This window comes from Anomaloglossus baeobatrachus, chromosome 12 (assembly GCF_048569485.1).
Source record: "Anomaloglossus baeobatrachus isolate aAnoBae1 chromosome 12, aAnoBae1.hap1, whole genome shotgun sequence".
Taxonomy (NCBI): Eukaryota; Metazoa; Chordata; class Amphibia; order Anura; family Aromobatidae; genus Anomaloglossus; species Anomaloglossus baeobatrachus.
Genome location: NC_134364.1, coordinates 103,631,645 through 103,644,827, shown reverse-complemented (window position 1 = coordinate 103,644,827; position 13,183 = coordinate 103,631,645). Strand labels below are relative to the sequence as shown.

Sequence of the window (13,183 nt, the reverse complement as noted above, 5' to 3'; positions counted from 1 at the left end):
CTCTCTACCTGTCCTCCATGTGTAGTGTGGGGTCTGTCACTCTCTACCTGTCCTCCGTGTGTAGTGCGGGGTCTGTCACTCTCTACCTGTCCTCCATGTGTAGTGTGGGGCCTGTAGGACAGTTGGATCCCACATTGGCCTCCTCTTTCCTGTCAGCTATGGACTCCTCCTCAATGTTTGCCTCTGTGTAATCACTATAGTGGGCTGATGCGCTGGTAACTGATTTTATTCCATTTTATGTGAGGACAGAGCCCCTCTGGGCGGTGTCGGTGCTCCTGCATGGCGGGCGGTTAGTCATGTGGCCGTGCCGCATTCTCTGATTGTATAACTGCCATCTGAGCTCCCATAATGCACTGCTCTCAGGTAACCACAACAGACTAATGGATTTTGACTTTCCTGGAGTCGTCTTAACTTTTTTTTTTCATTTTTTCTTTTTATTAAAGCAGTGCTTCTGGGAGACTCGCGAAATCGGCTGCCAGAAGACGTCCTGCGGCTTTTACCATATACTGCCCAGAAATATACAGGGACTGTTTATACCCCCGACTACTGGTGAGCATGCGTCTGTGTGGGCAGTGGGGTTATCTAAAACAGCACCACACTTATCCATAGGTTGGATCCGGTACTGCAGCTTACACCCACTCATTGAAAAAGGAAAATTTTATGGAAAAATTTCAATTCAATCATCCAGTATAGGACACATGTCAGGTAAAGGTGCATGGAGCGGGCTCAGGAGCTGCACCTGCGCCATAAAGAGCAGGTAACAGCTGTTTAATACAACGGGCATCCGCCTCTACCAGCAGCAACCAGAGTTATCTCTGACTATTGCTGTTAACTATTGAATTACCAGCGTCAATCTCACAGAGACGCGTCGGGTCACCTGTTGAAGGCCTCCCATCCATCACCACCATCTTGGTTCACCTGTGAGCCCAAGCCATGGGCCTGGGCTTCATAAGAGATCAGTTACATTAATATGGTGTTTAGTGCAATCTTTAGTATTGAATTATATAGTACTAGTGTAAAAATTAATAAAAAAAAAAAGTAAAATTATTTACAAATTATAATTTACAAAATAATAATAATAATAATAATAATTCCAGTTTCATATTGTCATACTTGTACTGCCCTGTAGAATAAAAATTAATTAAAAAAGTAATAAAATTATTATTATTATTATTATTATTATTATTATTATTATTGTTATTACTGTTATTATTACTGTTATTATTTATATTATTATTATTACTACTATTATTTTAATATGATTTATATTAATATATTATTATTATTATATGATAATAATAATAATAAGAAGAAGAAGAAGAAGAAGAATTCAAGTTTGGTATCGCCATAATTGTACTGCCCTGTAGAATAAAAATGAATAAAAAATAATAAATATTATTATTATTATTACTACCGTTATTATTTCTATTATTACAATTTTAATTATGTATATTAATATATTATTATTATTATTATTATTAATAATAATAATAATAATAATAATAATAATACAAGTTTTGTATTACCATAATTGTACTGCCCTGTAGAATAAATATTGATATTTAGATTAGAAAGCCTCTGCTGAAATTTTGGAGATACAAGTCTAAAAAGTAATAAAAATAGAAAGAAAGAAAGAAAGAAAGAAAGAAAGAAAGAAAGAAAGAAAGAAAGAAAAAAAGAAAGATTTAGTTCCAAATTATTAAAAAGTATTAATACATAAAATATTTAAATAAAAATTCTGGCTTTCAGAATATGTAGAAAAAATAATAATTTTAAGAAAATTATTATTATTATTATTATTATTATGGCCCAGCTATGAGCTCAATTTTAAGGGAGATCAGTAATATAATTACATAATGCAATCCTCTAAAAAATTTGTTATATCTCTTTTAAAATATTAATATATAAAAGAAAATATGCCCGGATCTCAGAATAATATAAATAATAAATGTATTATCATCATTATTATTATTATTATTATTATTATTATTAATATATATTACAAAAAATACAAATTAGCTGTTGACATAATTGAACTACCCTGTGAAATAAAAATGAATGTGTTAGAGGGGTTCTTCATTAAAATTAGAAAAACTGCATTTTTTGCAGATATAAGTTTAAAAATTATTACAATTTTAACAAAGACAATAATAATAATAATGTAAAAATAATACCAAGTTTATCATCAGTGTAATGGTACTGCCCTGTAGAATACAAATGTATGTCTTAGAGGGGTTGTCTAGGATTGAAAAGCGCAGAAACAGCACCACCATGGGTCGTATCTGGTAATGCAGCTCAGCCTCATTGAAGTAAATAGGGTTGAGTTGTGATACTAAATACAGCCTGTGGGCGGGGGGGGCGCTGTTGTAAGAAGGAGGTGGCTTGTGTTTGTAATCTTAGATAACCCCTTTGATTTCGTGAGGGTTCAGCCATACGTCAGCATGACTGTAGGTTCTGAAGTTTTCTTTCTCCATGGCTTAGAGGCTCAGGTGAAGAGTGAAATCGGCCACCAAATGCCTCGGACAGTAATTATACCCCTAGTGGACACTGATGAAGAAGCTGAGGACGAAGAACTGGATGGAGGTAAATGTATTATTTTTTACTTCAAAGCTTGAAACTGTTCATGACCTCACAAGTCGTTAGGGTATCAAAGTTTTTTCCAAAGATCCATAAATTCCCGGGTATATTCCTAGGAAGACTTTTAAAGAGTTTTTCAGACCCAAAAAACTTGGAAATGGGTTTGGGTCTAAAATATTATACATTTTAATTTACTCCTCTTACCAATCCTCAAAATGTATACATTTTCTTTTTCCAATAAACCAATGAGGTAGGAATAATATGAACAACTTGACACAACATCATGTCTGCAACAGGTTATATCAGCCAGAGGGGCGGCAGGTCATAACAGCCAGAGGGGCGGCAGGTCATAACAGCCAGAGGGGCGGCTGGTCATAACAGCCTGAGGGGCGGCAGGTCATAACAGCCAGAGGGGCAGCAGGTCATAACAGCCAGAGGGGCGGCAGGTCATAACAGCCAGAGGGGCGGCAGGTCACAAGAGCCAGAGGGGCGACAGGTCACAAGAGCCAGAGGGGCGGCAGGTCATAACAGCCAGAGGGGCGGCTGGTCATAACAGCCTGAGGGGCGGCAGGTCATAACAGCCAGAGGGGCAGCAGGTCATAACAGCCAGAGGGGCGGCAGGTCATAACAGCCAGAGGGGCGGCAGGTCACAAGAGCCAGAGGGGCGACAGGTCACAAGAGCCAGAGGGGCGGCAGGTCATAACAGCCAGAGGGGCGGCAGGTCATAACAGCCAGAGGGGCGGCAGATCACAAGAGCCTGAGGGGCGACAGGTCACAAGAGCCAGAGGGGCGGCAGGTCATAAGAGCCAGAGGGGCGGCAGGTCACAAGAGCCAGAGGGGCGGCAGGTCACAAGAGCCAGAGGGGCGGCAGGTCATAACAGCCAGAGGGGCGGCTGGTCATAACAGCCTGAGGGGCGGCAGGTCATAACAGCCAGAGGGGCGGCAGGTCATAACAGCCAGAGGGGCGGCAGGTCATAACAGCCAGAGGGGCGGCAGGTCACAAGAGCCAGAGGGGCGACAGGTCACAAGAGCCAGAGGGGCGGCAGGTCATAACAGCCAGAGGGGCGGCAGGTCATAACAGCCAGAGGGGCGGCAGGTCACAAGAGCCTGAGGGGCGACAGGTCACAAGAGCCAGAGGGGCGACAGGTCACAAGAGCCAGAGGGGCGGCAGGTCACAAGAGCCAGAGGGGCGGCAGGTCATAACAGCCAGAGGGGCGGCAGGTCACAAGAGCCTGAGGGGCGACAGGTCACAAGAGCCAGAGGGGCGGCAGGTCATAAGAGCCAGAGGGGCGGCAGGTCACAAGAGCCAGAGGGGCGGCAGGTCATAACAGCCAGAGGGGCGGCAGGTCATAACAGCCAGAGGGGCGGCTGGTCATAACAGCCTGAGGGGCGGCAGGTCATAACAGCCAGAGGGGCGACAGGTCATAACAGCCAGAGGGGCGGCAGGTCATAACAGCCAGAGGGGCGGCAGGTCACAAGAGCCAGAGGGGCGACAGGTCACAAGAGCCAGAGGGGCGGCAGGTCATAACAGCCAGAGGGGCGGCAGGTCATAACAGCCAGAGGGGCGGCAGGTCACAAGAGCCTGAGGGGCGACAGGTCACAAGAGCCAGAGGGGCGGCAGGTCATAAGAGCCAGAGGGGCGGCAGGTCACAAGAGCCAGAGGGGCGGCAGGTCATAACAGCCAGAGGGGCGGCAGGTCATAACAGCCAGAGGGGCGGCTGGTCATAACAGCCTGAGGGGCGGCAGGTCATAACAGCCAGAGGGGCGGCAGGTCATAACAGCCAGAGGGGCGGCAGGTCATAACAGCCAGAGGGGCGGCAGGTCACAAGAGCCAGAGGGGCGGCAGGTCATAACAGCCAGAGGGGCGGCAGGTCATAACAGCCAGAGGGGCGGCAGGTCACAAGAGCCTGAGGGGCGACAGGTCACAAGAGCCAGAGGGGCGGCAGGTCATAAGAGCCAGAGGGGCGGCAGGTCATAACAGCCAGAGGGGCGGCAGGTCATAACAGCCAGAGGGGCGGCAGGTCATAACAGCCAGAGGGGCGGCAGGTCATAACAGCCAGAGAAGGGCGGCAGGTCATAACAGCCAGAGAAGGGCGGCAGGTCATAATAGCCAGAGGGGCAGCAGGTCATATCAGCCAGAGAAGGGTGGCAGGTCATAACAGCCAGAGAAGGGCGGCAGGTCATAACAGCCAGAGGGGCGGCGGGTCATAACAGCCAGAGAAGGGCGGCATGTCATGAGAGCCATAATGATTGGTTTCTTGTAAGCAGCAGAAAGTTTGTATATTTTGGTAATAGATTGAATTTACAATGGAGTGGAAGAATTTTAATTGCAGATCTTCTCTCCTATATCTGGTTAGTTAGGATTCCACTCTGCTCCCTATTTACCCTTTTTTTATTAGTTTCCTAATAATCTGCTTTTAATTTTTTATTTAACATCCTCAGAGGTGGAGCCTCTTGGTTGATCTGACAACAGCTGTGCTAGTCACACCCCTGAGGAGCACCTATGTTGTAAAATAAGTGATTCTCCACTTAGAAGTACAGAACATTATCAGCTACATCGTCAGTGGTGCTCCATGATCTCATTGGGCTAACCTCTTTGTAAAATTTGACATTTGGACACCTTATTTTATTTAAAACTTTCTGACCCGTTAAATGTTTTATATTTACTGGTTATAATATTTTATTATAATTTATAGTTAAAAGGGAAGAAAGGTTTAAGACCCAAGAAGATGATGAGGAGGAGAAAGCCATAATCGCAGTTTGTCGTTCAGCAGGTAGTAACAGTATATATATATATGGGTTAAGCTATGGAGGCCATTGAGAATATACCTTCACTAATAAAATATGCCCACTTGGTCAGTAGATCATATCAGTGATCACTGCATGCTATATTATGGAATAATATCTTAGCATAGTAAAATATAACATCCCTGGTGGGCTAGGGGTTAACTCCCATTCTCTTTGACATTATAGAAAAATCCTGGTATCTAGTGATAATATTAATGGTGGTCTTGATACTATTGCTGATATTTCAATGCCAGGAGATTGTTGGAGGTTTTGATAATTTCCATGGTGATCTCAAAGTCATTAAAAAAAATCCCTGGTGCCTAGTGGTCAAAGTCTCAGAGTCAGGTCACATACTAATATCCATGGTTGTCTACAGGTTAATTAATAATAACCCTGGTGTCTAGGGTCCCAGGTTTCAGGCTGAGATGACATAATATCCATCATGATCTTGAGGTGTCTTGGGTCCAATTTTAAGAATAAGGTCACAGGCTAAAATCCCTGGTGGCCTTGCAATTAATAAATAATGTTCCTGGTGTTTATTGATCCAACTTTCAGAGCAAGTTCATTATCTAAAATCCATGGTGGTCTCTAATGGATAATAACCCTCTTGCCTTGAGGCCCAATTTTTCAGATGTAGGTCAAAGACTAATAGATATCGTGGTCAACTAATATCCCTGGTGTCCAGTGGTCCAAATTAGAGATTAGAATTAAAGTGGTCTGGAAGTTAATAGATAATAACCCTGGTGCCTAGTGGTCACAGTTTCAGATTCACGTCACAGGGTAATAGCTAGATGTCACATGGAGTTTTTCACAAAACTCGACAACTGTCATGGCAGCATCACTCTCTGTTCACATTGCACAGTCTGACACTCCATCCGATGGTTTCTCTGGTGTCTCTGATCAACTCAAGAAGACCTGGGTGTAGACCTGATGTCTGCTCATTCATAGACAGGCTAGCAAGAGTTAACCTCTTCTAGCCTGCTCATTAGGCTTCTTTGATCACATGCTGTAAGGAAGCCAATCACTTCTGCTCCTCTCATTTTTAGGCTGGAGGATATTTTCCACCCATGCCAACTATAGTTTATACTGTGTTGGTCTGTGAGTTGTGGTGTCCCAGATTTTCTAGAGAAAGTGTTGCTTTGTGCTTGTGTAGCGCCCCACAGGGCATGCAGTGCTACCCGTCACTGGGCCAGTGGTATTTGGGGTTGCTGTGACTGGCCTGACCCGGCTCCGTCGGCTACGTAAAAAGAGGGTGCAAAGGGGGTGGGGGTTTGCTTTGCGGCACCACCCGTGGTGCGCGGCCAGGGATTAGCCGCCTCTGCGAGATGTCGCTCTCCTAAGGGGCTGATGTTACCGCAGCTCAGATAGTCCAGCTCCCCACAGGTGGAGCGAGCCTGAGGGAGGACAGTGGCGACTGGGGGAAGGGTCGTTGGCGTCGAAGCACAGAGCAACAGTAATAAGAGGCTGAGGCAGCGGTTGCGAGTCCAGGTCTTTTTACTCACAGTTCTTAGGATGCTGCCCTCAGGGTACCGGTCACTGCCATGCTGGACCCCAGGCGATACCGGGTGAATCAGGGGACACCACCGGTGTTGTGGAGCGTGTGAGACCTTCTTCCTTGCGCCTTGTAGGGTGGATCCCTGTGGCGTGAAGCTACTTGGGGACCCCAGTGTACTTGGCTTTAGTTGCTATCCCGTACGCAGGCAGCGCGAAACTTGTTATGGACCCGACCATGGCCGTGGCTCCTGTCTCTATATGCTGCTGGTGTCCCAGGACTTTTGGTGGTGGGTGGTGGGCAATGGGACATGAAATCCCCCTCCCCTGCAGATTCTGGTAGTCCAACGTGGAGTGTGTTCTGCCCTAGGGTCTTGACCCTGCCGGCGCCGGTCCCGAAGGGGCTGTTGGGGCTCACCCTCCGGCTACCTGTTGCTCCTCTGTCTCACCAGCTCCACCAGGTTATCTCCTTCTCTTTCTCCTTCCAGTCTGCCCAGTCTTAACGGAGGGAGATATAAAGCACACCCTCCACCACCATGGTCCTACGAGTCCATGATGTTCTGGTACTCTCTCCCTCTCCTTCCCCGGGATAGCTCTTAAGCATCAGAGGGGAGCTTAGTAGCACACCTCTCAGTGACCTGTTCACTCTCCTGCGTCTCAGACTGATCTCAAGAGACTTCCTGTGTGCTCGCTCACTTTCCCAGGCAGCCCCCTCCTTCCTAATGACTCAGCAGTGCTTGGAAAAACCCATTGCTATGGTGCCCACCTACAGCTAAGTTCTGGTGGGAAACCACGTAAGTGTATTGTGTACTGCTGACTGGCTGTGTTGTATAAGCTATGAGCACAGGATATTGTGTAAGCTCTGAACACCAGCGGTTAACCTCTTCATACCAGGGATAAGTACCACATCTTAAGGGAGATGCAGTACCCTGTGGCGCCTGGAGTCTCAGGGGCGCCACACTTGGTGTTGTTGTGGCATAACCGGCATCTTGTTTTTGCCACCCTGGTCTTGTTTTCCTCCTAACCTCTTATTGTCTTATACCTCTGTGTGCATGTGCTGTGTGACAGAGTTTTGGTTTCCATGGTTTGTCTATTTCTGTGGGTTACATCACACTCCTATCCCGGCCCTCCTTGGGGGAGGAGTATAAGATCAGGGCTGGTCAAGAGCAGGACCAGAGTGGAGACTCAGGCATCCACACCATTAGAGGTATCTCTGAGAATAAGGATAGCACAGGGTCCTTTATTCTGAGGGTCAGCTTAAGGGGACTAGTTTCCCATTATACCCATAGTCCCTCGTGACACTAGGATGGTCTGGAGGTGAACAAATAATATTCCCATTATCTGTCCTGGCCCTCCTTGGGGGAGGGGGTATAAGATCAGGGCTGATCAGGAGCAGGGTCATGAAGGAGACTCAGACATCCCTACCATTAGGGGTATGTCTGAGAATAAATAAAGCACAGGGCCCGCTAGTCTGAGGGTCAGCTTAGTGGTCCTAGTTTTCCATTATCCTCATAGTCTCTTGTGACACTAGGATGGTCTTGAGGTTACTAAATAACATCCCTGGTGTCCCTGGTACAAATTTCATGCATCGATTACAGGACAAAGGAATAGTAAAAGGGGGATTTTCTGGAGGTGAATCTTTTAAGTAATAAAGAAAAGCAAAATGGTCTCAGGCTTATATTGATCTGCTTTATGTTTCAGGAGACTTTTATAAGCTCTCCAATTGTGAAGACAACGAAAGGCAGGAAGAAAAGACTCCTCATGGTAAACTGTTTGTTTTTTGTTTTTTTAAATATTGCATATATGCAGATGATGAGGAATTGATGCAGCAGAGCTGAGTTTGCAATAGTGGTACAGTGTAGCAGAGCTGGCACAGCGATGACTGATGTTACGTTACTGGAACCATAAAATGGCAGAGCTGAACAGTAGAGACTGATGTAGCAGTAATGGAAGCATGCAATAGCAGAGCTGAACAGCAGAGACTGATGTAGCAGTAATAGAAGCATAGAACAGCAGAGCTGAACAGCAGAGACTGATGTAGCAGTAGTGGACGCATGGAATAGCAGAGCTGAACAGCAGAGACTGATGTAGCAGTAGTGGAAGCATGGAATAGCACAGCAGAACAGCAGAGACTGATGGAGCAGTAGTGGAAGCATGGAATAGCAGAGCTGAACAGCAGAGACTGATGTAGCAGTAGTGGAAGCATGGAATAGCACAGCAGAACAGCAGAGACTGATGGAGCAGTAGTGGAAGCATGGAATAGCAGAGCTGAACAGCAGAGACTGATGTAGCAGTAGTAGAAGCATGGAATAGCAGAGCTGAACAGCAGAGACTGATCTAGAAGCATGGAATAGCAGAGCTGAACAGCAGAGATTGATGTAGCAGTAGTGGAAGCATGGAAAAGCAGAGCTGAACAGCAGAGACTGATGTAGCAGTAGTAGAAGCATGGAATAGCAGAGCTTGATGTAGCAGTAGTGGAAGCATGGAACAGCAGAGCTGAACAGTAGAGACTGATGTAGCAGTAGTGGAAGCATGGAATAGCAGAGCTGAACAGTAGAGATTGATGTAGCAGTAGTGGAAGCATGGAATAGCAGAGCAGAACAGTAGAGACTGATGGAGCAGTAGTGGAAGCATTGAATAGCAGAGCTGAACAGCAGAGACTGATGTAGCAGTAGTAGAAGCATGGAATAGCAGAGCTGAACAGTAGAGACTGATGTAGCAGTAGTAGAAGCATGGAATAGCAGAGCTGAACAGTAGAGACTGATGTAGCAGTAGTAGAAGCATGGAATAGCAGAACTGAACAGCAGAGACTGATGTAGCAGTAGTAGAAGCATGGAATAGCAGAGCTGAACAGTAGAGACTGATGTAGCAGTAGTGGAAGCATGGAATAGCAGAGCTGAACAGTAGAGACTGATGTAGCAGTAGTGGAAGCATGGAATAGCAGAGCAGAACAGCAGAGACTGATGGAGCAGTAGTGGAAGCATGGAATAGCAGAGCTGAACAGCAGAGACTGATGTAGCAGTAGTAGAAGCATGGAATAGCAGAGCTGAACAGCAGAGACTGATGTAGCAGTAGTGGAAGCATGGAATAGCAGAGCTGATAAGAAGGGACTGATGTAGCAGTAGTGGAAGCATGGAATAGCAGAACTGAACAGAAGAGACTGATGTAGCAGTAGTGGAAACATGGAATAGCAGAGCTGATAAGAAGAGACTGATGTAGCAGTAGTGGAAGCATGGAGTAGCAGAGCTGAGCAGCAGAGACTGATGTAGCAGTAGGGGAAGCATGAAATAGCTGAAAGGCAATGGATGATGGAACAGAGCTGAGATAGAGTGATGATTCTCAGGACAATGTAATGGCAATATTCCAACCGCATGAACACGTAGCACAGCTATATGGTCCGGGAGGGTGATGTTGTAGATGCTGTTGGGGGTGCGGTGGCAGAACAGCAGTTCTGGATGGCGCTAAGTGGAGGTCCATACATACAGCGGCACTAGGATGGTCTTGAGGTGAACAAATAATATTCCCATTGTCTGTCCTGGCCCTCCTCGGGGGAGGGGGTATAAGATCAGGGCTGATCAGGAGCAGGGTCATGAAGGAGACTCAGGCATCCCCACCATTAGGGGTATCTCTGAGAATAGGGATAGCACAGGGCCCCCTAGTCTGAGGGTCAGCTTAGCGGTCCTAGTTTTCCGTTATCCCCATACTCTTGTGACACTAGGATGGTCTTGAGGTTAACTAATAAAACTCCCATTGTCTAGTAGTACAACGTTTAGAGTAGTTTCACAGTGTAATATCTATGGTGGTCTTGAGGTTACTAAATAACATCCCTGGTGTCCCTGGTCCAAGTGTCATGCATCGATTACAGGACAAAGGAATAGTAAAAGGGGGATTTTCTGGAGGTGAATCTTTTAAGTAATAAAGAAAAGAAAAATGGTCCCAGGCTTATATTGATCTGCTTTATGTTTCAGGAGACTTTTATAAGCTCTCAAGTTGTGAAGACAACGAAAGGCAGGAAGAAAAGACTCCTCATGGTAAACTGTTTGTTTGTTTTTTTAAATATTGCATATATGCAGATGATGAGGAATTCATGCAGCAGAGCTGAGTTTGCAATAGTGGTACAGTGTAGCAGAGCTGGCACAGCGATGACTGATGTTGCGTTACTGGAACCATAAAATGGCAGAGCTGAACAGCAGAGACTGATGTAGCAGTAGTGGAAGCATGGAATAGCAGAGCTGAACAGCAGAGACTGATGTAGCAGTAGTGGAACCATGGAATAGCAGAGCTGAACAGTGGAGACTGATATAGCAGTAGTGGAAGCATAGAATAGCAAAGCTAAACAGCAGAGACTGATGTAGCAGTAGTGGAAGCATAGAATAGCAGAGCTAAACAGCAGAGACTGATGTAGCAGTACTGGAAGCATAGAATAGCGGAGCTGAACAGCAGAGACTGATGTAGCAGTAGTGGAAGCATGCTGAGTTTGCAATAGTGGTACAGTGTAGCAGAGCTGGCACAGCGATGACTGATGTTGCGTTACTGGAACCATAAAATGGCAGAGCTGAACAGCAGAGACTGATGTAGCAGTAGTGGAAGCATGGAATAGCAGAGCTGAACAGCAGAGACTGATGTAGCAGTAGTGGAAGCGTGGAATAGCAGAGCTGAACAGTGGAGACTGATGTAGCAGTAGTGGAAGCATAGAATAGCAGAGCTAAACAGCAGAGACTGATGTAGCAGTAGTGGAAGCATAGAATAGCAGAGCTAAACAGCAGAGACTGATGTAGCAGTAGTGGAAGCATAGAATAGCAGAGCTAAACAGCAGAGACTGATGTAGCAGTACTGGAAGCATAGAATAGCGGAGCTGAACAGCAGAGACTGATGTAGCAGTAGTGGAAGCATAGAACAGCAGAGCTGAACAGCAGAGACTGATATAGTAGTAGTGGAAGCATGGAATAGCAGAGCTGAATAGCAGAGACTGATGTAGCAGTAGTGGAAGCATACAATAGCAGAGCTGAACAGCAGAGACTGATGTAGCAGTAGTGGAAGCATGCAATAGCAGAGCTGAAGAGCAGAGACTGATGTAGCAGTAGTGGAAGCATGGAATAGCAGAGCTGAACAGCAGAAACTATTGTAGCAGTAGTGGAAGCATGGAAAAGCAGAGCTGAACAGCAGAGACTGATGGAAATGATGAAGCAATAGTGGAAGCATGGAATAGCAAAACTGAACAGCAGAGACTGATGTAGCAGTAGTGGAAGCATAGGATAGCAGAGCTGAACAGCAGAGACTGATGTAGCAGTAGTGGAAGCATAGAATAGCAGAGCTGAACAGCAGAGACTGATGTAGTAATAGTGGAAGCATAGAACAGCAGAGACTGATGTAGCAGTAGTGGAAGCATGGAATAGCAGAGCTGAACAGCAGAGACTGATGTAGCAGTAGTGGAAGCATAGAACAGCAAAGCTGAACAGCAGAGACTGATGTAGTAGTAGTGGAAGCATGGAATAGCAGAGCTGAACAGCAGAGACTGATAAAGCAGTAGTGAAAGCATGGAGTAGCAGAGCTGAACAGCAGAGACTAATGTAGCAGTAGTGGAAGCATACAATAGCAGAGCTGAATAGCAGACACTGATGTAGCAGTAGTGGAAGCATGGAATAGCACAGCTGAACAGCAGAGACTGATGTAGCAGTAGTGGAAGCATGGAATAGCAGAGCTGAACAGCAGAGACTGATGTAGCAGTAGTGGAAGCGTGGAATAGCAGAGCTGAACAGTGGAGACTGATGTAGCAGTAGTGGAAGCATAGAATAGCAGAGCTAAACAGCAGAGACTGATGTAGCAGTAGTGGAAGCATAGAATAGCAGAGCTAAACAGCAGAGACTGATGTAGCAGTAGTGGAAGCATAGAATAGCAGAGCTAAACAGCAGTGACTGATGTAGCAGTACTGGAAGCATAGAATAGCGGAGCTGAACAGCAGAGACTGATGTAGCAGTAGTGGAAGCATAGAACAGCAGAGCTGAACAGCAGAGACTGATATAGTAGTAGTGGAAGCATGGAATAGCAGAGCTGAATAGCAGAGACTGATGTAGCAGTAGTGGAAGCATACAATAGCAGAGCTGAACAGCAGAGACTGATGTAGCAGTAGTGGAAGCATGCAATAGCAGAGCTGAAGAGCAGAGACTGATGTAGCAGTAGTGGAAGCATGGAATAGCAGAGCTGAACAGCAGTGTCAGGTTTCCAGGTTTTCCAGTTCTCTTTTGAATGAGCTTGCCCTCAGTTAACATGGAGTTTAAGGTTCTGTTGCCCTACTTCCTGTCCAGCTGCTTAAAAGGCCGCCTCTCAG

At 45.9% G+C, this 13,183-nt stretch overlaps 1 protein-coding gene across 3 annotated transcripts in view; it reads left to right on the top strand.

Annotated features, from left to right (window-relative positions):
* Positions 1–327: 327 nt before the first annotated feature.
* The window catches only part of LOC142257848 (uncharacterized), a 35,593-nt gene continuing 22,737 nt past the window's right edge, over positions 328–13,183 (top strand). For 2 of the 3 annotated variants that reach the window (XM_075330099.1, XM_075330097.1), the window contains exons 1-6: positions 329–363; positions 444–549; positions 2,482–2,583; positions 5,274–5,351; positions 8,557–8,619; positions 10,824–10,886. In XM_075330099.1, coding sequence (XP_075186214.1) covers positions 349–363; positions 444–549; positions 2,482–2,583; positions 5,274–5,351; positions 8,557–8,619; positions 10,824–10,886 — 427 coding nt within the window. In that variant the 5' untranslated portion in view covers positions 329–348. Of the gene's footprint in view, positions 364–443; positions 550–2,481; positions 2,584–5,273; positions 5,352–8,556; positions 8,620–10,823; positions 10,887–13,183 lie in introns of all 3 variants that reach the window. The other variant, XM_075330098.1, reaches the window with a different exon arrangement.